General features: G+C 40.4%; 1 protein-coding gene across 1 annotated transcript; it reads left to right on the plus strand.

Annotated features, from left to right (window-relative positions):
* The first annotated feature begins 5,192 nt into the window (after positions 1 to 5,192).
* LOC128491003 (guanylyl cyclase-activating protein 1-like) lies at positions 5,193 to 9,914 on the plus strand. The gene is made up of 4 exons (XM_053463163.1): positions 5,193 to 5,954; positions 7,162 to 7,311; positions 8,911 to 9,001; positions 9,472 to 9,914. The coding sequence occupies exons 1-4, from the start codon at positions 5,757 to 5,759 to the stop codon at positions 9,597 to 9,599; spliced, it is 567 nt and encodes a 188-aa protein (XP_053319138.1). The 5' UTR covers positions 5,193 to 5,756; the 3' UTR covers positions 9,600 to 9,914.
* The last annotated feature ends 12,922 nt before the right edge of the window (positions 9,915 to 22,836 follow it).

Here is a 22,836-nt window from a genome sequence, read left to right on the forward strand (position 1 = left end):
ATTATGGAAATTTTTGTTTGGAATAATTCATGACATGCAAGTTGTCATGGAGAAAGCATTGCCACATAACAAATATCCAAAACTCTGGACCTGTGACAGAGCAGCTACAGAGTTTCTCTGTTTATTTTAAATAAAATAAAAAAATGAAAAATAAAATTGAATGTAAAAGTAAAAAAAAAAATGAAGGACCTTTGGGCCTTGGAGCAATTATACAGGAAAACAGGGGCAGACAGACATATTGGCCACTGACTGAGGGTCCACAAGGGTTGGGGGGCCTGTCCGCTAGTGGTGCATCAGGGGAAGGAGCGGTCTACCTCGGGTGTAAGCCCTTCTAGAAGAGGGTTATACTGCCTGTCGCTGGAGGAGTGAGGCTGGTTGGGGAGATTAGGGATCTCCCTCTAATAAGCCCCAAATCAAGGGAGCAGACCTCGGTATCCTGCCCCCTTGCGATGCATGCCTCCTTCTGATGTTGAGCGTCGGAATATATTATATCCCAGCATTCAGCACTGAAGCCACGCTCGCTGACCAGAACACAAGAGAGGAGGGAGAAAAAGAGGAGCTGCAGGAAAGGAGACAGAGACACTGGAAAGGTTGGAAGACATTGTGAGAAAGCATTAGTAAGCGTGTGATGGGAGTTATAGTGTACCACAATTAGTGCCTGGCTCAGTATAAAGTCGTAGGCGATATAGTGTACCACTGCCAATGTCTGTCTCAGTATGTAGTGATGAGAGTTACGCTGTACCACAGTTAGTGTCTAGCTCAGTATATAGTGATAGGAGTTATGCTGTACCACTCTCAATGTCTGGCTCAGTATATAGTGATGGAAGATGTATCACCGTCAATGTCTGGCTCAATATATAGTGATGGGAGTTATGCTGCACCACTGTCAATGTTTTGCTCAGTATATAGTGATAGGAGTTATGCTGTACCACTGTCTGTGTCTGGCTCAGTGGATAGTTATGGGAGTTATGCTGTACCAGTGTCTGTTTTTGGCTCATTATATAGTGCTGGGAGTTACACTGTACATCCGTCAATGTCTGGTTCAATATATAGTCAACATGAATTTAACTTTGATGAAGTCTTCGGCATTTGCAGAAATGGAGGCTCAGAAGTCTAGTTCAGTATAAAGTGATGGGAGTTATGTTGTACCACCATTATTGTCTAGCTTAATATATAGTGATGGGAGTTATGCTGTACATTTGTCAGTTTCTGGCTCAGTATATAGTGATGTAAGTTCTGCTGTACCACCCTCAATGTCTGGTTCCATTAGTAGTGAACATCAATTTAGCTGCAATGAAGTCCCTGACCAATTTGCAGAAATGGAAGCTCAGAGGCCTGGCTCAGTATAAAGCAGTGGGAGTTATGCTGTACCACCATCATTGTCTTGCTCAATATACAGTGAATATGAATATCTCTCCCACTTAAAGTGAAATAGGAAAAGCGCCAAAGAGAAATTAGAGAGGCCATAAAAAAAGAGGAAAGATAATGAGAAAAGGAGGGTTTGTTAAACAAAGTGCTGTTTAACAATATTAAAACACATCTCAGTATAGAGACGTGCTCATGGATCACTGTGAAGCTGAGTAGAATTGGTAAGTACCCATAAAGGAAAAGACTCTTCTGCAGCCGTATGCCGGAAAAGACTTCTCTCTCATTGAGTATCTCAACCATTGAATATTCACGTATACAGCATAAACACATCTCCATCCAACGCTAATTCAAAAGAGGATCCATGTTGTGACGGCCCCGGGTTAATCGGTGCCATCTGTAGTAGTGGTTGTGACCATCCGGGGTTAAAATGTTTGGATATATTAATTATTGGTGATTTATGTATTTTCCCCATATATGTGGTGTTTATTTGTGTATACTTTGTTTTCCTTCATGTCCTACCCTATCCATGTGCCACATGTCTTGCCCCCAGACTTTTAACCCTGGATAACCCAGACACCATTGGCCCGACCACAGCACTATTGTATGGAGATACCCCACGGGTGGTGGGGGTGCCGACCAGGGGTGGTCCAGGGAGGCAGCCGACTGTAGACTCCCGGCCGACGGGACTTCCAGGAGAGCTGGGGTTAGCCGACGCAGTTACGGAACCTGCGCCCGGGTACCTCGCGGTTCATCCCGGTGGAACTTTGAACTGCTGCCGCTCGGGGTCCCTTCGACCGATCACGTCGCTTTTTGGACAGGATATCCTCAGGACCTCGAGCTATCCATCGGTACCCTGACATCACCGCCGCTCGTTCAGGATCACCCCAAAAACGAAGGTTTAAGGTTGTACAGACCTTGCGGGGCTCAGTGGCCAGAGTATGGTGCTGGACTGTCTGGGCAGGGTTATGTGGACATGGTTTATGGCCTTTTTCCTATGTTGGACCGTATATAAGCCTGTGTGTTTCCCAAATAAAGACTTCCTGTTTTACCTCACTACGAGTCCTGTCTTGTTATTGAGGTAAGCCTCGGTGCTGTCCTTATGAGGGCGGTAGAGTGCTGTATTGCTATACTTCCGTATATTACAGTGCCCCCGAGGTTCCTGAAGAGCTGTGTCCTCTGCTATGATCACTTATTGTCCTTTTCAGGACAATAGCCCCACGGTGTAGCTCAGCTTTGGCTAGCCACAGTGGTAAAGCAGCCCCTTCTCTCTGCAACGCTGGTTCTGTCTGGTGGTAAAGGGGATAATCGCTGGTGGCCCGCTGGCCATGGGGCAGAGGAAGCAACATTCGGCGAGTGTACCCAGTCGGGGTACGGGTCGTTCCTGTCACACATCTAATTCTCTATATTCAAATGGCATATCCTATTACAGTAAAATAAGAAAAAAAGGGTACAATATCTGTACATGGTAGTCTATATATAAAAAGAACAATTTTCCAAGTAAAATAAAAATGTACAACAAAGTAACCTTGCTAACCTCCAGTACCAGGAAAACATAGAATGTATTTCTATTGTTCCAATAAGACCATATTCTTAATATTTTTAATATATAAAAGAAACCACAAACAAAATATGATAAAACATAAAAAATAATTAAGAATTAAGACCTCGAAGAATCAAGATTATAGATCCACCTCATTTCAGCTAGTTCTAATGATTTTTATTTATTCTCTCTTCTCCAGTGGGTCCTAATTTTTCAGAACTATCTTTCAGTTGTCCAGATAACTTTATATAATTATTAACTCTGTCCATCAGGATAACTCCTGCCCTTTGTCAGCAGGTTTTATGATTAACAATTTATATGAAGCTCATTTAACTTTTTCTTTTGTTTAATTTTCAAATGGTTTGTGTAAGAAAATGTTGATATTGTACACAGGCCAGCCATTATAGAACCCTAACATCATTAACACCTTACAGTACACACATGCTCTAACACTACATGCGGATATACACACTCATGGTAATACCATTATGTAACACACACAGTACCATACACACACACACACATACTAACACCACACTCTTATATACATGCACACAAATATACGCTTACACATACCCAATAACACTATATATACAGTATATATATGTATAGAGAGAGAGAGAGAGAGAGAGAGAGAGAGATACTTACACACCGTTACATACTGCCATAAGAACATACACATAATAACATACACACCCACAGCAACATACCTACACACACAGTATCATACTAATATCCTTACTTACATACAGCAATATACTTTCACACACTAACATACTTATTTACACTTGAAAACATACAAGCTAGCTCTCCTGCTCCTCCAAGGTCCTCACACGCTATGTCAGAGCACTGGGGGTTGTGAAGCTGGTCCTTTACACCAGTATCTCTGCTATGTGTCTATGTTTTTATCTTAATCTTCTGGAGTACCCCTCCCCAAAGGGAGGTACAATCCTTTCTACCATTATTCACCAGACAGAGGTCTGTATTCCTTGGTTCTCCTTGAATTAAGTCTTCAAAGATAGATGTTCTTTTCATGGACCTATCTCCACCATGGAGTTTTCCGTGTACATAGTACAAAATCAGTGCCTAAATAAAATAAAGTCTTTGCGAGGAAAGCTAAAATAAAAAAGGTCCCTTTAGGCCTCTGTCTTTAGCAGTAAAAACAAAATTCTTCCACCTGCCAGTTAAAAGGCAGGTATACTTTGAAGGGTCGAAAAATTTCTGGGCTCTTGCTGGCACCAGATCAAGAGTGTGCCAAGTTGGACATCCTGGTGGGCGCAGAATTACCTCAACCAGAGGATCTAGTGTTTCCACTTCTAACAGGTACTACACTTGATCTTAACCAAAATACAGTAGTCCACAAAGACTGCTATCACAGATTTCAGATGTTATAAGGTACGAGTCTTTATTGGATTGACAAAGCTGTCTGCCCATTAAGGAAAACATGCAGTCTTCTGTCAATTATAATACTAATATGAAACTTTAAGTCCATGTCTTAGTCACAGAACCCAAAAAGCAAACATTCAAGGATCACTTGCTTTTTGACCTGTATCTGTTCCTTTTACATTAAAAATGGCTTAACTATAGTTTTATCTTACTATTCTACTATTTATCATCATAAACGTCAAACTTCTACCTATTTTTATTTTTTTCAAACTGCAAAGCCCCCTCTTGCATATTTCTTTTTTAAATAATATGCCTCGGTATGATGCATATTCTACAACTTTAATGATTGACAAAGAGCGTTGTTTTTTAGGTTGGTGCTTCAACAATCAAATCATGTTTTATTAATTCACTTGATAGCCATGTTCCACATTTCAGCATCTACACACTTGCACAGCCCATCTAGCAATGTAGCAATGAAACACTGATGTGCATTGAAAAGAAGGGCTGGAAAGAAACCAAGTGGAAGGTGGGTGGAAAGAGTCCTGGCACTTGATTGAGTGCACCAACTGATATGCCTACACGTTTTCCAGTAATGATTAATGATCAGCAGTAACGTTTTAACAAAACAGCTCCACTTTCTCAAGCTTGATGCTCAAACTTCTACCAAAATACATTGGCTTCACCTCATTTCTCAATAATGATAATGTAAATTGTAGTGGCTGGCTCTCTCTTTAAACAGTTTACGGTACCTTACATTTATTTACTAAAAAAAACACTATAGCTCAACATTCTGAAATCTTATAAAGAACAGCAGTGCATAAGTATGCAGGTAACTTTATTATATCATACAGACATGCACAGCTAAACAACTAGAACAAAGTGCTTGTTTATGTTTAAGAAACTATTCTTTATGAGGACGTTAGCAGGCACAATTGGTACCCTGACATGATATCCATAATCCCTCAATTCCCAGATTAACCTTGACACTCATACAGTCAGTTCCCAGACATGAATTATGTCCTTCTTAAGACAGCATCAAAATGGATTACACACCCTCTGACTGCCGGTAGGCTCAGGGGTCACTTTAAAAGGCATCTTGCAATGAGCAGGAGAAGAAGTAAGTGGGGATCTGTGCTGAAGGGACTGCCTCTAACGGAGAGACCTCAGAATACAGACTTCTCCCTACAAATTTCTAATTTTCTGGATAGAGATATCTTCTAAAATAATTATAGTGAATCTCACTGTGAGAAAATAAGTAATCTCAAGGGAGTCAGAATTATTCCAAGAAACTGGGCCGACAGGGAAGAATCCATCACAGCAGAAGAAACACTTGAAAGGCAGATACCTGAGACACATATATTTATATGGTCACTGCCTTAAACTGACTAGAAAACATTTTAACAGAAGTGCCAATTTAGGAAGAGAAAACATTGTCGTCATAAAGGAAAATAAGAACTTTGCAATGGGTAATACAAGCACCAGCACTGTAGATGACTTGCAGGCAGTGGAAATCCACCACTGGTACAAGAAGTTCATGACAGAATGTCCCTCGGGTCAGCTCACACTGCATGAGTTCAAACAGTTCTTTGGGCTACGGGGCCTAAGTGGAGATGCCAACACCTACATTGAACAAATGTTCCGCACTTTTGATATGAACAAGGTAAGATTTTCTATTCAAAATACTAACCTCCAAAGAGAACAGTAGGGAGATGTAGAGAAAGGGATACGTGTTACCATGATGGGCTGTCATAAGATATCACAGGCAATAGTCTTTATTTAATCCATTTAATAAAAAACTGCTGAGGTATACATTGTGCTTTTTATATATATTAAAGACTGCGATTTGTCTATTCTTCAATTGAGTTAACATCAGCGTGTTTTTTTAATTATCATTCTGCCAGTTAATTAGTCTGCCTGTTATGACACAGTTACACAACATGATTACATTGTTTATCAATATGCCCAAGTCATTAAACTTGACTGTCAAAATAGGTATTTATTCACTTAACAGTGACTTATTTTAAGATTAAAGAATTATCACTCTATTAGCAATCCATTATAAAAGGCCAATCTTACCATGTTTATTGTGTGATTAAGACGGTGTTACTCATGAATAATGCATACAGGCATACCCCACATTAAGGACACTCGCGAGTAAGGTCATAGTTGCAGCATAACAATTCCTTGTTTACGTACCCTCGCTTCATGAGAATGGACACATAACAGCATGACGCCAGCATGTCACTTCATCTTTAGAGCATTTTGTGTTTTGTGGTTAAAATTACCTGTGGATTGCAGTGCAATACATGCATTGATAAGTGGGAAAAGTTAGTGCTTCGCTTTAAGTACATTTTCCTTTTACGTACACGCTCTGGACCCCATTGTGTACGTTAATGTGGGGTGTGCCTGTAGTTTATGGGACGACAGCAGATTCTGAACCTCTTCCCAACTCGTGTACCACCCACAGTTCAGTAATACCTCTGTGTATCAGCCCATTGCAAAATCGCTGATAAATAAAATTAGTATTTCTAGTTAACAGTCCTATAAACAGGCCAGCATTATTTTGTTGAAATTTCCTTTTTTAACAATATGTTAGTGGCTACCAATAATTAAAACTAAATTTTAGTCAAAATATTGGACAAACTAGGTTTTCATCCAGGGTTGTAATCAAGACACTATGATGCATATACCTTATATTAACACAGACTTTGTCTGCAATCCCAAATACTACTCAAGAATTTGCCAAACTTCCTTGTAATAATCCCAGAAATATATATGTTATTATTCTAACCCTATATCACAATATAAATTCTTATTATGGCCATGTGTTCCACTGTCAGCAACCTATCTGGTCCTGTGTCACGTAGGATGGCTACATTGATTTCATGGAGTATGTTGCTGCTCTCAGTCTGGTGCTTCGTGGGAAGATAGAACAAAAGCTACGCTGGTATTTCAAGCTTTATGATGTAGATGGGAATGGATGCATTGACCGTCATGAGCTGCTCAATATTATTAAGGTAAGAGCATGACCGGCAGACGTATCTTGGCAATGAAAGGTTATCTACTGCAATATTTTTGTATTGAGTACAAACTTTAAAACTCGAAGCCATTCCTGCTGATTTGGAGGCTTCCCAAAAATTCCTACAATGTCCTGCCATCAGTACATCATTTGGAAAAGCTGCTTCTGAAAATAGGCACAACATGAAAATAAATAATTCTTAGCCAGGCTCTGCCTAGAAGCCCATTATTAGGAAAACAAAACCATTCCAATCTCCAACCTCCACTATAGCAATATAACTTCATTCATCACAATAAAAAGTAGCCAAGTGATTTAAACAGTGTATCAATCAACCAAAAAATACATTTAGAGTTATGTACCACCCTTAAAATAAGCATGACATTAAAAATAATCATTAAGTGTATGGTATTTAGCAAATAGAAAAAATCTATAAAAATAATTATTTATATAAATAAATTAGCCCAAGGGTTAACGCCACAGCCTTTGTATAAAATGAATGGGTTCCAGGTGGTGATGTATGTTTATAACGGGTCAAAGGAAATTTCTCTTCAAGATCCACATGAATACTCCCAATGTGGCGATCAATGCTAAGAGACTTAAATTCTTTCAAATTGTTCTTTCTTTGTTCAGGGATTTCTAAAAAAAATATCAAATTATATGTATTTATCACACGATTATTTTTCACAAGATGCATTGTTCACCTACACCTTGGCATTTCTAAAAAAAAGCTGACAAAACCATTGTTTAGATTTTCTTTTCGAAGTGTGAGGTGTTTGTATGACTTTAACTGAAACTGGCCACCAAAACTGACACTGAAAATGTTCCTCTCTGGCTAGATTATCCTTAATCCATATCATCCCCAGTCCTATATTGTTTATCTATCTATCTATATATCTATCTATCTATCTATCTATCTATCTATCTATCTATCTATCTGTCTATTTTTCTAAAAAAAAGATATGCACAAACATTTAATGCAGTGGACACCACCTTCTTAATAAATTCCTTATAGTCAGACATTCTCAAGGTGACTGTTCAGCTGTCCTGTCACTTTAACAGGATTTCCATAAGTAATCTGTTCCTAATAGGAGAGAGTTAATCTCATAAGAGATTAAAAGGTGGATCACATCTTAATAAAGTTTTGACCCAGTAACCTAAAATGTGCATTTAAATGCAATTACAAATATACCCTTACACTTCTGCTTCCATATATATATATATATATATATATATATATATCTGACAATTCATTTAATATTTATTATGTAAAATTCAGCCGTAGACATTTAGGCACATTATAGATATTTTCCCTTACTACTGGAGTATTTCATAATTTGTACTACTAATATGTGGCTTTATTATATACAGGTATATACAAGCTGTCCCAGGTTTTCTAGTATAGTTCTTAGTTTTTTGATGCAAAAGAATTATTTTGTATAAAACTTAATAATATCTAGTAATCAATTCATTGTTCACCTGTTACATTTGCAAGTGATTGTATGAAGTTGTAGAGTTACAGAGTCAGCCGCAAAATTTTGTATATCCAGAAAAAATACTTCATTGTATTCATACCTGGTTTTCTCTGTTTCACTGTTAGGCAGTGCGAGCAATTAATGGGTGCGATCATGATATGACTCCTGAGGAATTCACCAATCGGGTCTTTGACAGGATTGATATCAATGGAGATGGTAAGGACCATTAAAGTAAAAATACAATTATACAGAATTTATGTAATCTCCCATTAACATAGAACAAAAAAATGGATACCTCCATATTACCCCAAGGGTATAACCAAATCCAAATGAAAGTAGTTACCAATAAAAGTTAACATAATTGTATTAATAAAGAAAATGTTCAGCTAATCAGCTAAATAATCAGCTAAATATCTATCTTGAGCCAGCCGCCCTTCCTTATGTAAGGAAATCTGACTCATATAGTGCCACCACCTGGCTTACAAAAATATCTTAAACTGCATAATACAGTGTAAAAGTACACATGATGGAGGCTGATGATCTACTACTGCATGGCCACATATTGCCGCATTCCTAGGAGAATTCTGACTATCCTGCCTTGAAAATGACACCGCTAATCAGAAGCCCTTTAGTAAATATTAACCTTTTAAGAACTGTCACCAACTGTTATTGTTTGACCCTCACAGGGGAGCTATCTTTGGAAGAGTTTGTTGAAGGTGCTCGGAAGGATGAAGAATTTATGGATGTGATGATGAAAAGCTTGGACCTGACCCACATAATGACTATGATAAACAACCGGAGACATAGCGTGTGAAACAGTTGTGGCAGCATGTGACGTGGTGGGCTGGTAGTGAAAGTGTGTGCAGGAAGTACTTGACAAAAAATGGGCATTGTATATGCTTTGTGATTGGAGAACACTGCTTTTTACAAAACGATACAACTTATTAAATATGTGAGAGGTGGAATGGTTTGTGATTAGTAAAAAAGTGAGGCAAGTGATATCGATGGAGGCACAGAGTATGAATTATTAACTGAGAATAATTGTAAGATCATGTAAGGAAACGTATACATGTATAAACACATTTATGCTCACAATTATGATCCAGCTTTGTGTAGCAAACATATTATATCATATATTATCTGTAGGTGCATTTCACAGTGGCTAAATGAGTCAGAAGCATACTTGGTTACAGTGGCATTGGGCATGGCTATATGGGTAGATTATATGAAAAACACTGTGCCGACATCTAGAAGAATTCATAGGAGATATAATGTAACCTATGTGGATGGGTACTTTGTATTTAACGTTACGGAGATACTACTTATAAAACTTTTTACCTGAATTGGCATTTATATTTATAATGTATGTGTATATAAAACATAACATGGTATGAAACCCCCAGTGACATATCCTGGAAGAGCATATGTGTTGTACTTTCATAATACGTAGTCAATGAGGCGAGCTAACAATTTTCATCCAACCACAACCTCACTTAGATCTGAATTTAATGTTTAATTTAGAAAACAACCCATGCATATCTATTGGAGTAGAGCAGCGTATATATTTTTTTGGGTGCTTCCATATCAGGCCACATTTATCTCTATGCAAAAATTATGATTTCTATGCACATCTAGTGGATATTCCTATTCCATCTTCTTAGTAGTCTGAACACTGTATGCCTCCACCTATATTATCGCAGATAAAGATCTCAATGCCTCCACCCAAAATTATCACATCTTATAATAAATAACTTCATTTGTATAACAATGGATATTGATTTAACAAATGAAAGCAAATGGGATTAGTTATCTGTAAACAGGGAGTGGTGCACAGTACTCGCTGTATGCCCTGTTCACAGTCCTGCTGTACATTAATTGTATATTCTTTATGCTTGACAGGTTTGTGCCTTCTCTGTGAGCTGTAAATAAAAAAGCTTCTTAAACCCTAAATAAAAAAATATATATATACAATACAAATCCTGTGGTGTTTTCTGGGATCAAATGAAAGAAGAAAAAATAATAATAGTGTAGACTGTTGTAATATTTTTCATCAATGGTATAAATCAAAGGAAAAAGAGCCACAATAGTGTGGTATAATCTGACAATGTACAGTAAATAAAAAATGGATGCACTCACACCATTAGTTGTACACCAAATGTGTACCAAATGAAGAGGAATGATTCCAGGGGTATAAATCCCCACCAGAAATGCCCTTATTCCCTTTATAAGGGACAGCCTTCAATAAATAGCCGATAGTAAAGCAATATATAATTTTATTAAGGGACTAGCCCTAAGAATCTATTTTATAAATATAATATAAATATATAAATATATTGGACATTTTAAAAAATTAAAAAGTCAATATAAAAGTCAATATACAAATCCTCTACACGTTTTGCCGTATGTGGCATCCTCAGGAGGTATTGTAAAAGTCTGTTTGCTTGAAGTGTGTGGCTTCATCTCGTCCCGTGATCCGCTTGTCTCACTTCTGTATTCTACGTGGTGACGTCAAGTAACGTCCCATTCCGTCAGACGTAGTGCTCGTGTGTAATGTACTTCGGGGCTTCTATCCCTGGATGACCACTCCTCCCCGGCCGTGTCTAAATTGTCTTTAGGAGAGAACTGATACTTACAGTTAGAGCTCATATGACAAACAGAAGAGAACGTGCCGAAGAAGGAAGAAAGGGAATGAAAAAGGTGTCCCACGGAACACAGAAGGAGGAAGGTAGAGAAAAGAAACAAATGATCAAATAGACAAGAAGAAAAGCAACTAAGAGGATGGACGAACAGCATACCCAAGTGAATATAATAACTCATGATGCGAAGGACACTCATCCAATATATGTAAAAAAAAACATGTACATCATGTGCTATGTCGGTATTGAAGGGAGGAGACAGAAATAAAAAAAACAAAATAATGCATCTATACATAATAGGGGGCTTACTAATTGGTGGATAGGGCTAAATATAAAATATATATATATATACCATTCCAAAATAATGCCCCAGCGGGGACAAGGGTAAGTTACAACTACAAATAAACCAATCCCGTTCCCGGGATCAAAAAATACCCTTATTATAACCCCACCCTAAAACATTAAGTTATGTTTTAGGGTGGGGTTATAATAAGGGTATTTTTTGATCCCGGGAACGGGATTGGTTTATTTATATATATATATACCGTATTTCCCCGTGTATAAGACGCACCTTAATTTTGGGGCCCGGAATTTGAAAAAAAAGTATTATCATAAAATTCATACTCATCCTCATCACTTCCATCCATTAATTGACCCTAAATTAACCCTAAACGCCCCATCAACCATAACTGCCCCTAAATTAACCCTAAACACCCCATTAACCATAACTGCCCCTAAATTAACCCCCACCTTGTCAGGGTCCGTGTACCGGACCCCGACGGAGTAACTCAACCGGATCCAACGTCGTGCCTCCAGCATCTTCCTCCGTCTGCAGCCAGACTGCTTCTAAGCGCGCGCGCCCCTACCCCTGCCCCGCACGCTCCTTCAAAAACTGAGCATCCAGGGGAACAGGAATCTACCCGTTTTTACTGCTGTAAAGGTTAAAACCTTTATCACTCCTTGGTTTGCAAGGACATACAGGAGCTAGTCACATATATTTTGAAGGCATTTGTATATTGGCGATTCAACATAGGTTATAATTCAAGCAATTATGAAAAATTATACATTTTTGGCAACTTTTGTCTTAAATAGGCACTTGCTTTAACCCTATAAATGACCATAAGGTCATGCAATCCTGATTACAAACACATGTAATAGATATGTAATCCATGTAAAAATGGAATCAGATTTTGACATTAAAGATTCATATTTCTTGCTTCCATCTCCTTTAGGTATTTAAAGGGTCAATCTCAGTAGATGCTTAATGGCCACAACGCCTCGTGTATAGTTCAAAAGCAACATAATGTTAATTGCAACATGTAGGCCTTAATAATTGCTGATTTTATGGCAGACAGGAGGCTCCTATTATGCTTATGTCTTTCTTTACTTTCAACAGCAGCAAAGGTAATATACAAGTTAGTTAGAGAAAAAAAAAAAAAAAAAAAATGAACAGGTGTAACCAAACATGCTATATGCATAGGTAGTCCATTAGCCAATCAGGTCTGGTAGACAGGTATAGTGGCAGTTGAACCTTATAGCTCCTCCTCTTTCTTTGCTGCTGTTCGGACAGTTAAGTACAATTACTTTACTCTCCTTCATTGTTGTATATTTATGAGATATTATACTGATTATTCCTACATTTATTCACTACGTTTAAATATCATTTATTATTGTATTATATTCTCCAATTTTTATATATTAAGTTTTATTTTCTTATAATTTATTTCTCTTACACCCTCGGGTGCCTCGGGCATCGGCGGGACGCACCTCTCACTTCTATATTAGCTTCTAGGAGTTAATTTCACTTTGTCTCCCTTACTCGTTTGCGGCCTCAGTGCGGTAGAAGCGTCCATTTGGATATTTCTGCTGCTCGCAAACACCATATTGCTCGCACCATCCCCCCCTTTTAGTTTTCCCGCCCTTAATTTACACTCAGCTGGTGATCAGCTGCTTTGCGTCCCTGCCCATCATCCTCACAGTACCTCAGCAAGACAAACAGGCTCACTTGTAGCAATTTGCTTCAAATACTAGCAATTTGTTTCTATTTACCTAGCTTTCTCTACAACCTACCTATACTTTACAATTATTATATACTGTTTCTTTTTGGCTCCTTATCAGCATTATGGCCAATAAGGAAATCAGCAAAAAGACCTCTAGTGACACTGTTCATTCTGCACATACTATTGACAGTGACAAACTATCTGAGTCACTTAATAAATCTGTTTCCTCTGCTGTTATTACGGCCATGTCCTCCATGCAGGAAACACTATCAAAATCAATGGCAGATGCCATATCTGTGTCCCTTCTTAGGGAGAGGTCATTTCACACTCCTGCTACCCCAGAATGTTTCTGGTCTGCAGAGGAGTCATCCAAAGACCTGGCTAAAGATTTTAAGAAACCTGGCAAAGCCTCAGAAAAGAGGAAACACTGCTCTGACGATCCTATCCATCACACAAAGCGCACTAAATGCCAAAACAAGGATAGAGATCAAGAAACAAATTATGAATCGCTGTCACACCACAGCAATACAAAAAGTGTGTCTAAATCACACAAAAAACCCTCCATCCGTGAGGAAGAAAAACGGAATAAAAAAGGATCACGCACCAAACCAGACTCATACAGAACCTCTTCTGATGAAAGTTCGGATTCCAACTCAGAGTCGGATGCCTCTATAGAGGAAATATCCTCAAACTCTTTTTCTGATGAGGCTGACCTTACACCAATTGGTGAGTCTAACAATGAAATAGCCTTAGACGCTAAAGGCAAACCCTATTTTGATCCTATTAATATTAAACACCCTCGTTCATCAGAATGGGTGCCATCATCTCATCTGGCTAAATACCTAGAGATATGGCTTAGAAAGCCTCTCGATAAGGCTGCTCGCAACAAATTACGGGCGGAATGCCCAAGACCTAACTTACCTAAAAAGTTGCTTTGACCCCTGACATAGATCCCACTATAGTCCAATATCTATGCAAAACAGGGAAGAACCCTAAAAAAGGCCTGGACAGATCCATGAGATCATGCCAGGATAAACTTCTTGACCTCTTGGGTCCTTTGTCAAAAATTTGCGAGCTAGCGGAAGAATCCGCAAATTCTGGAACCCCAGTCAATACAGAGATATTGAGAGGCTGGTCACAAAGGGCTGTATGCCTATTTGGAAATGTTAACACTGCGCTGGCCAGTGAAAGACGCAGGTCCTTATTAATGAAAATGGACCCTCAACTAACTAACATAGCCCATAAAGAACCAGGGCCATCAGCCGATGGTTACCTCTTCAGGGAAGCCTTTCTTAAAGAAATCAATAAATACGTAAAGGTTTTCTCTGAGTTAGACAAGGCCCGATCTAACCTTAAGAAGGTGTTCAACCCTAAGGTTTTTGGAAGGGCTGGGAAAGGCAGAGGCCGCTTTCCCAGCCGATCATCCAACTCGAAATACTTCTCTAAAGGCCCTTCTCAAGAAGGATTCTGCCCACACTCTGAATCCTACCATACCTCCCCTTTCTTCCCCTCAAGGGGAAGATCATGGAAGCCAAGAGGACAACGCGGATCAGGCAAATCCAGACTATATTCAGGTAAGCTATCTTCCTCTCCATTCTTCCCCAGTCACCGTAGGGGGCAGGTTAACACTTTTTTCCCATATTTGGACCTATATAATCTCAGACCCATGGGTCCTAGACACTGTCACCGGCTACAAAATAGACTTTTTCAAAACACCAATACAGATGTCTCTACCCTTTTCTCGAAAATTCTCCCTAGCGGACGAAAATCTCATTCGTTTGGAGATTCTCGACCTAATTCAGAAACAGGCCATCACTCAGGTTCCCCTTTCTTCCCCGGGTTTTCTGAGCAACCTTTTTCTTGTGAAAAAGAAAGATGGCGGCTATCGTCCCATCATCAATCTCAAACAACTGAACAATTTTGTTCGGTACCACCATTTCAAAATAGAGGGAATTCATTTCTTACGAGATCTATTAATCCGAAACCATTGGATGATAAAAATAGACCTGAAGGATGCCTATTTGACTGTTCCAATTCATCCTTCACATCAACATTTTCTTCAATTCATATGGGAAGGTCAAAAATGGCAATTTAATTGCCTTCACTTCGGCCTTTCTTCAGCACCATGGTGTTTTACAAAAATCTTGAAACCTGTCATAGCCCTCCTAAGAAGTCGAGGAGTGAGACTTATCATCTATCTAGACGATATCCTTCTCATGTCTCAAGACCTTCATACCATTCACCTCCATATGAATTGGACAATCTCATTACTGACAAACCTGGGTTTCCTCATAAACGAGAAGAAATCCATTTTGACCCCTTCAAGGGAAGTAGAATTCTTAGGGTTCATCATCAATTCTCAGGAAGCAAATCTGAGTCTACCCTCAAAGAAATTAAAAACCATTCGAAAAGAAAGCAGATCTATTCTCAACAAGGAGATAATCTCCCTAAGATCTGTGGAAAGGATTGTGGGTCTACTCTCTGCATCAATCCAAGCCATATTTCCAGCTCCCCTCCATTATCGCACCCTTCAATGTCTCAAGGCGAGACATTTGAGAGAGGGCTTGGGATACTCAGACGAGCTCTCATTAGATATGGAGGCCAAAGAGGAACTTCTTTGGTGGCTGAATCATGTTCAATCATGGAATGGGAAAACTATTTTCAGTTCCTTCCCGGATATAACAATAGAGTCAGACGCCAGCCATATAGGCTGGGGAGCTCGCTGTGGTGCAAATTCCACAGGAGGGAAATGGTCAAATTCAGAATCCCACATGCATATCAATTATCTAGAACTTCTAGCGGGATCCTTTGCCCTCAAGAGTTTCATCAAAAACAAAACAAATTGTTGTGTCCTACTCAAGATGGACAACATTACCGCAGTCCAATACATCAACAAACTAGGGGGTACAAGATCAAAACCTCTAGCCGATCTAGCAAAACAATTCTGGCACTTCTGCCTAGAGAGGAATATCTCCCTCAAAGCAGAATATCTTCCAGGTCTATCCAAAACAATAGCAGACTGGAACTCCCGCTTCCTAGTAGACTACAGCGATTGGCGACTCGATCCCCAAATCTTTTATCAACTCAATTGCCTTTGGGGACCATGTCAAACAGACCTATTTGCATCTCACCTCAATCGACATCTCCCACATTTCTTCAGTTGGCGTCCAGATCCGGAAGCTCTGGGGACGAATGCCTTCCTTCAGGATTGGCCATCGGGAACCAACTATGCATTTCCCCCATTCATTCTAATATCCAGAGTTCTTGTTCAAGTATCCATGCAAAAATCTCACCTAATCCTGATCACCCCATGGTGGCCAGCTCAACCATGGTTTCCCCAGATACTGAACATGGCCATAGACTTCCCACGAATCCTCCCGATCTTCCAATCAATATTATTAGACCCATCAGGGAACCCACATCCTCTTGTTCTAGACAAACAGTTGACATTGATAGCATGGCTGATCTCAGGCCATTCGAACCGAATCCAGAATTTTCAGCTTCTACTCAAAGACTACTGTCAGAAGCATGGGCCCCAGGTACCAGATCTAATTACAGATCAGCCTGGAAACTTTGGGTTCGTTGGTGCATGCAACGGGATCTGGATCCCGTTCAAACATCTATCTCTCAAATCCTAAATTTCCTTTCTTTAGAATTTGACTCCGGTAAAGCTTACCGGACCCTGAATCTCTACCGTTCTGCCATTTCTGCCTACCATTCCCAAATTAACTCTTTTCGTATAGGCAAACACCCTTTGGTTTGTAAACTTTTAAAAGGTATCAGATTTCAGAGGCCTCCACGTCCAAAATACACAGACACTTGGAATGTTAATCTTATTCAGGATTTATTTAATTCATGGAATGATAATGATTCACTCTCTCTTAAATTGTTATCTTGTAAATTAACTGTTTTACTATGTTTAATTTCTTTTAAAAGAGTGTCGGATGTTAAAGCTCTAGAGATATCTAACAGACCTTTTTCCCCTGACGGTGTTTACTTTATTATAACCAGACGTACCAAAACTAACCTTAAAAAGGTATTTTATCCCTGTTTTCCTGACCATCCTAAATTATGTGTCGTTCGATGTTTACAAACATATGAACTTTGCTTTCATACTCTTAGAAGTTCGTCTTCTCAACAGTTACTAATCTCCTATTGTAAACCCTACGCACCAGTTACTTCTGCCACCCTAGCAAGGTGGGTCAGACTTATTATGTCCATGGCTGGTATTGACATCTCTAAATTCGGAGCACACTCCACTAGAGGTGCTATGTCTACCAAAACCTTACAGGCAGGAGGCTCCTTAAATGACATCCTTAAAGCAGCCGATTGGTCATCGGCTTCTTCATTTAAATCGTTTTATTACCGACCTCAACCTCATGTCTCTAGTGTTGTTTTATAGTTATACTTATGCTTTAAACCAGCATAATAGGAGCCTCCTGTCTGCCATAAAATTCCAGATTTTCCTAGTCTGGACGTCAGAAAATATAGATTTTATTAAAGACAGGAGGCGACTATTATCCCACCCTTTAACCCTCCCTGTTTGTTTTTTCTCCTCAGCTTGAGACGGACAAATACTACTTCATCGTTACAAGTTCTCCAGTTTTCTCTTCAGGAATTGTTTCTTCTCGTTTTTTATTCTACTAAGACATGTCCTCTCGCATCAAGAAAGAGGAGGAGCTATAAGGTTCAACTGCCACTATACCTGTCTACCAGACCTGATTGGCTAATGGACTACCTATGCATATAGCATGTTTGGTTACACCTGTTCATTTTTTTTTTTTCTCTAACTAACTTGTATATTACCTTTGCTGCTGTTGAAAGTAAAGAAAGACATAAGCATAATAGTCGCCTCCTGTCTTTAATAAAATCTATATTTTCTGACGTCCAGACTAGGAAAATCTGGAATTTCACTCCCCAATATATTTACTCCCCAATATAATTAGTTTTTGGAACTAATGTCTGTTCTATGGCATAGACACAGCTCTCTGACTGGAGCATATCTGCACCAGGTCTTATTATATTTGTACTTATACTGATACCCAACCCTGCAAACGTATCTAGCTCATACCAAGGATGTCTGATAGTGTTGGTGGGGAAATGGTGCTATAATCTGCACCATAATAACTTGGTGGAGCTAAATTATGCTAATTATGTGAGTTGTGTCCGTGTAGACAAAGTTTGGGGACAATGTGGTAAATTTCCAAGTAAGTAATTGATAGCTGTGCTCAGGGGAGGGCTGGCAGCCTAAGGCCTGGGGGGAAAGTCACGTGAAGTGGCTCCGCCCCCTCGCACTCACCTTTCACCCCTCACGCTGCTCCCATCACTATGCGGCCATCAGACTGCTGGAAAACTGATCTAAACGGCCGCTGGGTGCTGATGCCACCGGCCGGAGCTACTTTAATCATTTTATTTATTTAATATGCCGGATCGGCTTGCCATATTAAAAATAAATAAATAAAGTATTAAAGTAGCGCCGGCCGGCAGCATCAGCACCCAGTGGCCGCATAGTGATGGGAGCAGCGTGAGGGGTGAAAGGTGAGTGCGAGGGGGCGGAGCTTTCACCCCTCACACTGCTCCCATTAGTGATGGGAAGTTCGGATCATTAAAGTGAATCGGATCATTTCGATTCGTTCACTGAAATGATCCGATTCATGATCCGGATCTTCGGATCACTCAGTGTGCCTGCACGGAGTTACTGTTTTCCAGTAACTCCGTGCAGGCACACTAACGATTGGCCCCGCCCCTTTCATTATGAATCCTCCCCCTTGCCTCCAGTGATGTCAATGAAGGCAGAGAGTCGTTCAAAGATTCGGATCTTACAAGGATCCGAATCTTACAGTGATCCGGATCACTGTAAGATCCGGATCATTGTAAGATCCGGATCATTGAACGACTCTCTGCCTTCATTGGCATTCTAATCATTCAGAGAATATCACCATACTGTTATAAATAATACATTAATAATCACTGGCCCCAGGATTTACATTCCCCTTTACCGGCAACTGCACCTTAAGCTAACTTTATTAAATTAATTAAATTAACCCTCACCATTAAATTAACCCTAAACACCCCATCAACCATGACTGCCCCTAAAATTAACCCTTAACACCCCATCAACCATGACTGCCCCTAAAATTAACCCTTAACACCCCATTAACCATAACTGCCCCCAAATGAACCCTAAACACCCCATTAAGCATAACTGCCCCTAAATTAACCCTAAACACGCCGTTAAGCATAACTGCCCCCAAATTAACCCTAAACACCTCATTAAGCATAACTGCCCCTAAATTAACACTAAAGACCCCATTAAGCATAACTACCCCCATATTAACCCTAAACACCTCATTAAGCATAACTGCCCCTAAATTAACACTAAAGACCCCATTAAGCATAACTGCCCCCAAATTAACCCTAAACACCTCATTAAGCATAACTGCCCCTAAATTAACACTAAAGACCCCATTAAGCATAACTGCCCCTAAATTATCCCTAAACACCCCATTAAGCATAACTTCCCCTAAATTAACACTAAAGACCCCATCAACCATTCCAATTTATTAGGTAATTTATCTGGAGTATATGCAATTAATTTAGGGGCAGTTATGGTTAATGGAGTATTTAGGGTTAATTTCAGGGGCCCGTTATGGTTAATGGGGTCTTTAGGGTTAATTTCAGGGGCCGTTATGGTTAATGGGATCTTTACGGTTAATTTCAGGGGCAGTTATGGTTGATGGGGTATAAGGGTTAATTTTATGCTGATGACTGAGGGTTAATTTAATTAATTTAATGAAGTTAACTGTAGGTGCAGTTATAGGTAAATGGGGGCAAACTCAGGGGAATCTAAATCCTGGGGGCAGTGTGAACATTATTAATGTATTTATTTATAAAAGTATGGTATCAGTAATATTCTCTGAATGATTCGAATCTATAAGATTCGGATCCTTGTAAGATCCGGATCCCTGTAAGATTCGGATCATTCGACTCTTCGGTTCATTCGACTCTTCGGTTCATTCGACTCTTCGGTTCATTCGACTCTTTGAACGACTCTCTGACTCTATGAGTCATCGTTCCTGTGTGAATTAATGAGCTGTAACCTGACCCCAGAGTCTGTGTCTGAGTGCTCTGCAGATGACTCACAGCTCTAGGATCAGGTTACAGCTGCATGATTCACAGACTGAACCGCTACAAAAGAATCGTTCAGTCTAGTGAACCGATTCATCCGGATCACTAAAAAGAACCGGATCAAATGAACGATTCGTTCATGATCCGGACATCACTAGCTCCCATCACTTGGCGGCCATCGCATACGGCCGCTGGGTGCTGATGCCGCCGGCCGGCGCTGCATAATACTATTTTTTTTTTCATTTAAAAGCCGATCCGGCTTGCCATATTAAATTTTGAAAAAAAGTATGAAAGTAGCGCCGGCCGGCGGCATCAGCACCTAGCGGCCGTTTAGATTAGATTTCGGGCGGCCTGGGGGCTGTAATCTGTCCCTGGACATAATGGAAAAGGCAAGGCTCCAAGTTGCCTGCAGTCACAGGAGCAGATATACTATGTACAGCTAGGAGGAGTTACAAATAGAAAAGCCAGGAGATGCGTTGAATATGAGAGAGGTGAGCGCAAGTGGGGAGTGAGAAAGGTATTGAAACAAATAACTGTATATGGTGAACGGGGAGAGGATGTTTAACATTACATAACTCAATACTGAATATTGTTGTTTGGCCTCCAAGTGAAGGCATCATTTAGCAGGGCCGGCCTTTGGGGTGTGCGACCTGTGCGACCGCACAGGGCGCCACACTCCAGGGGGCGCCGCTGCCGCCGCCGGGTCCTCCCCCGCCGCCGCTGCTGCCGCCGCCGCGGGGTCCTCCTCCGCAGCCGCCACGGGGTCCTCCGCTGCCGCCGCCGCCGCGGGGTCCTCCGCCGCTGCTGCTGCTGCCGCCGCCCCCCCCCCCCTGCACCTAAATGAAAACATTGTTGGTTTTTTTTAACTTTATTTAACAACCTCCATGTTAAATAAAGTTTTTTTTAACTTTATTTAACATGGAGGATGCTAAATAAAGTTAAAAAAACCAACAATGTTTTCATTTTTGTCCCGGGCAGGGGCGCCGAGCGGTTGCTCGTGAAGTTCTCAGCAACCGCTCGACGCCCCTTACTCTCCGTGGGGGGGATAGTTTGAAGGAAGAGGCAGAGGGGGGATAGTTTGAAGGAAGAGGCAGAGGGGGGGTAGTTTGAAGGAAGAGGCAGAGGGGGGGTAGTTTGAAGGGGCAGAGGGGGGTAGTTTGAAGGGGCAGAGGGGGGGTAGTTTGAAGGGGCAGGGGGGGGTAGTTTGAAGGGGCAGAGGGGGGGTAGTTTGAAGGGGCAGAGGGGGGGGTAGTTTGAAGGGGCAGAGGGGGGTAGTTTGAAGGGGCAGAGGGGGGGTAGTTTGAAGGGGCAGAGAGGGGGTAGTTTGAAGGGGCAGAGAGGGGAGTAGTTTGAAGGGGCAGAGGGGAGTAGTTTGAAGGGGCATAGGGGGGTAGTTTGAAGGGGCATAGGGGGGTAGTTTGAAGGGGCGGGGGGTAGTTTGAAGGGGCAGGGGGGGTAGTTTGAAGGGGCAGAGGGGGGGAAGTGAGGGGGGGCCCCAGAGGAGTAGTTCGCACAGGGCGCCGGAACACCTAAGGCCGGCTCTGTCATTTAGTGTTAATGGCTGATCTATGTTCTCTTTTTTTTTTGTAAAACCAATAAAAAAAAATTACTGAAAAAAAAGCCAAAAGAGCAATAGTTGAAGAACAGTGCTATTACTTACCAAACGGTTGCTTCCCAACAGCTTGTTTGTCAGTAGCACTGGGTGACTAGCAGCCTGTGTACATCTAGCGCTTCTACAACCGTAAGACTTATGGCTGTATAATACATGTATTTTTAAAAAAAGGGGGTTTATGAACTGCAACTCCTATCACCCCTCCACTTACAGGCAGAAACACCAGGGATACAAAACGAATGCCACACTTATGTACCTTTTTATCTTTCTATTTCTTTTGCTATAATTATGGGATTTAAAGGGGAACTCCCACCATCTTGCCCATTTATTTTAATTAAAGCATTATGTATGCAAGTATTATGTACTTACTTTATCTTTAACCCGCTTTTAACTGCTAATCTTACATACTCTTACTGTTTAACACGAGTACTTGCATATTGAAAGTTCTCTTATATATGTCCCCCTTTGCTTTTCCGGTGTCTACACGTTAAGGTATACACGTTAAGGTATAACATACCATTTTAGCCTCAGGTTCATTTATATATTCCATATTTAAATGGAAGGGTGAGGAAAAGGCAGATAAGGTATATTCGGACAGGAAATTATTAATTGGCTGCTGCCAACCTCAGTTTCAAGGTAAATTTTCAATAATTTGTTTTTCCAAAACAGTGACTG

Source organism: Spea bombifrons, chromosome 4, assembly GCF_027358695.1.
Source record: "Spea bombifrons isolate aSpeBom1 chromosome 4, aSpeBom1.2.pri, whole genome shotgun sequence".
Classification (NCBI taxonomy): Eukaryota; Metazoa; Chordata; class Amphibia; order Anura; family Pelobatidae; genus Spea; species Spea bombifrons.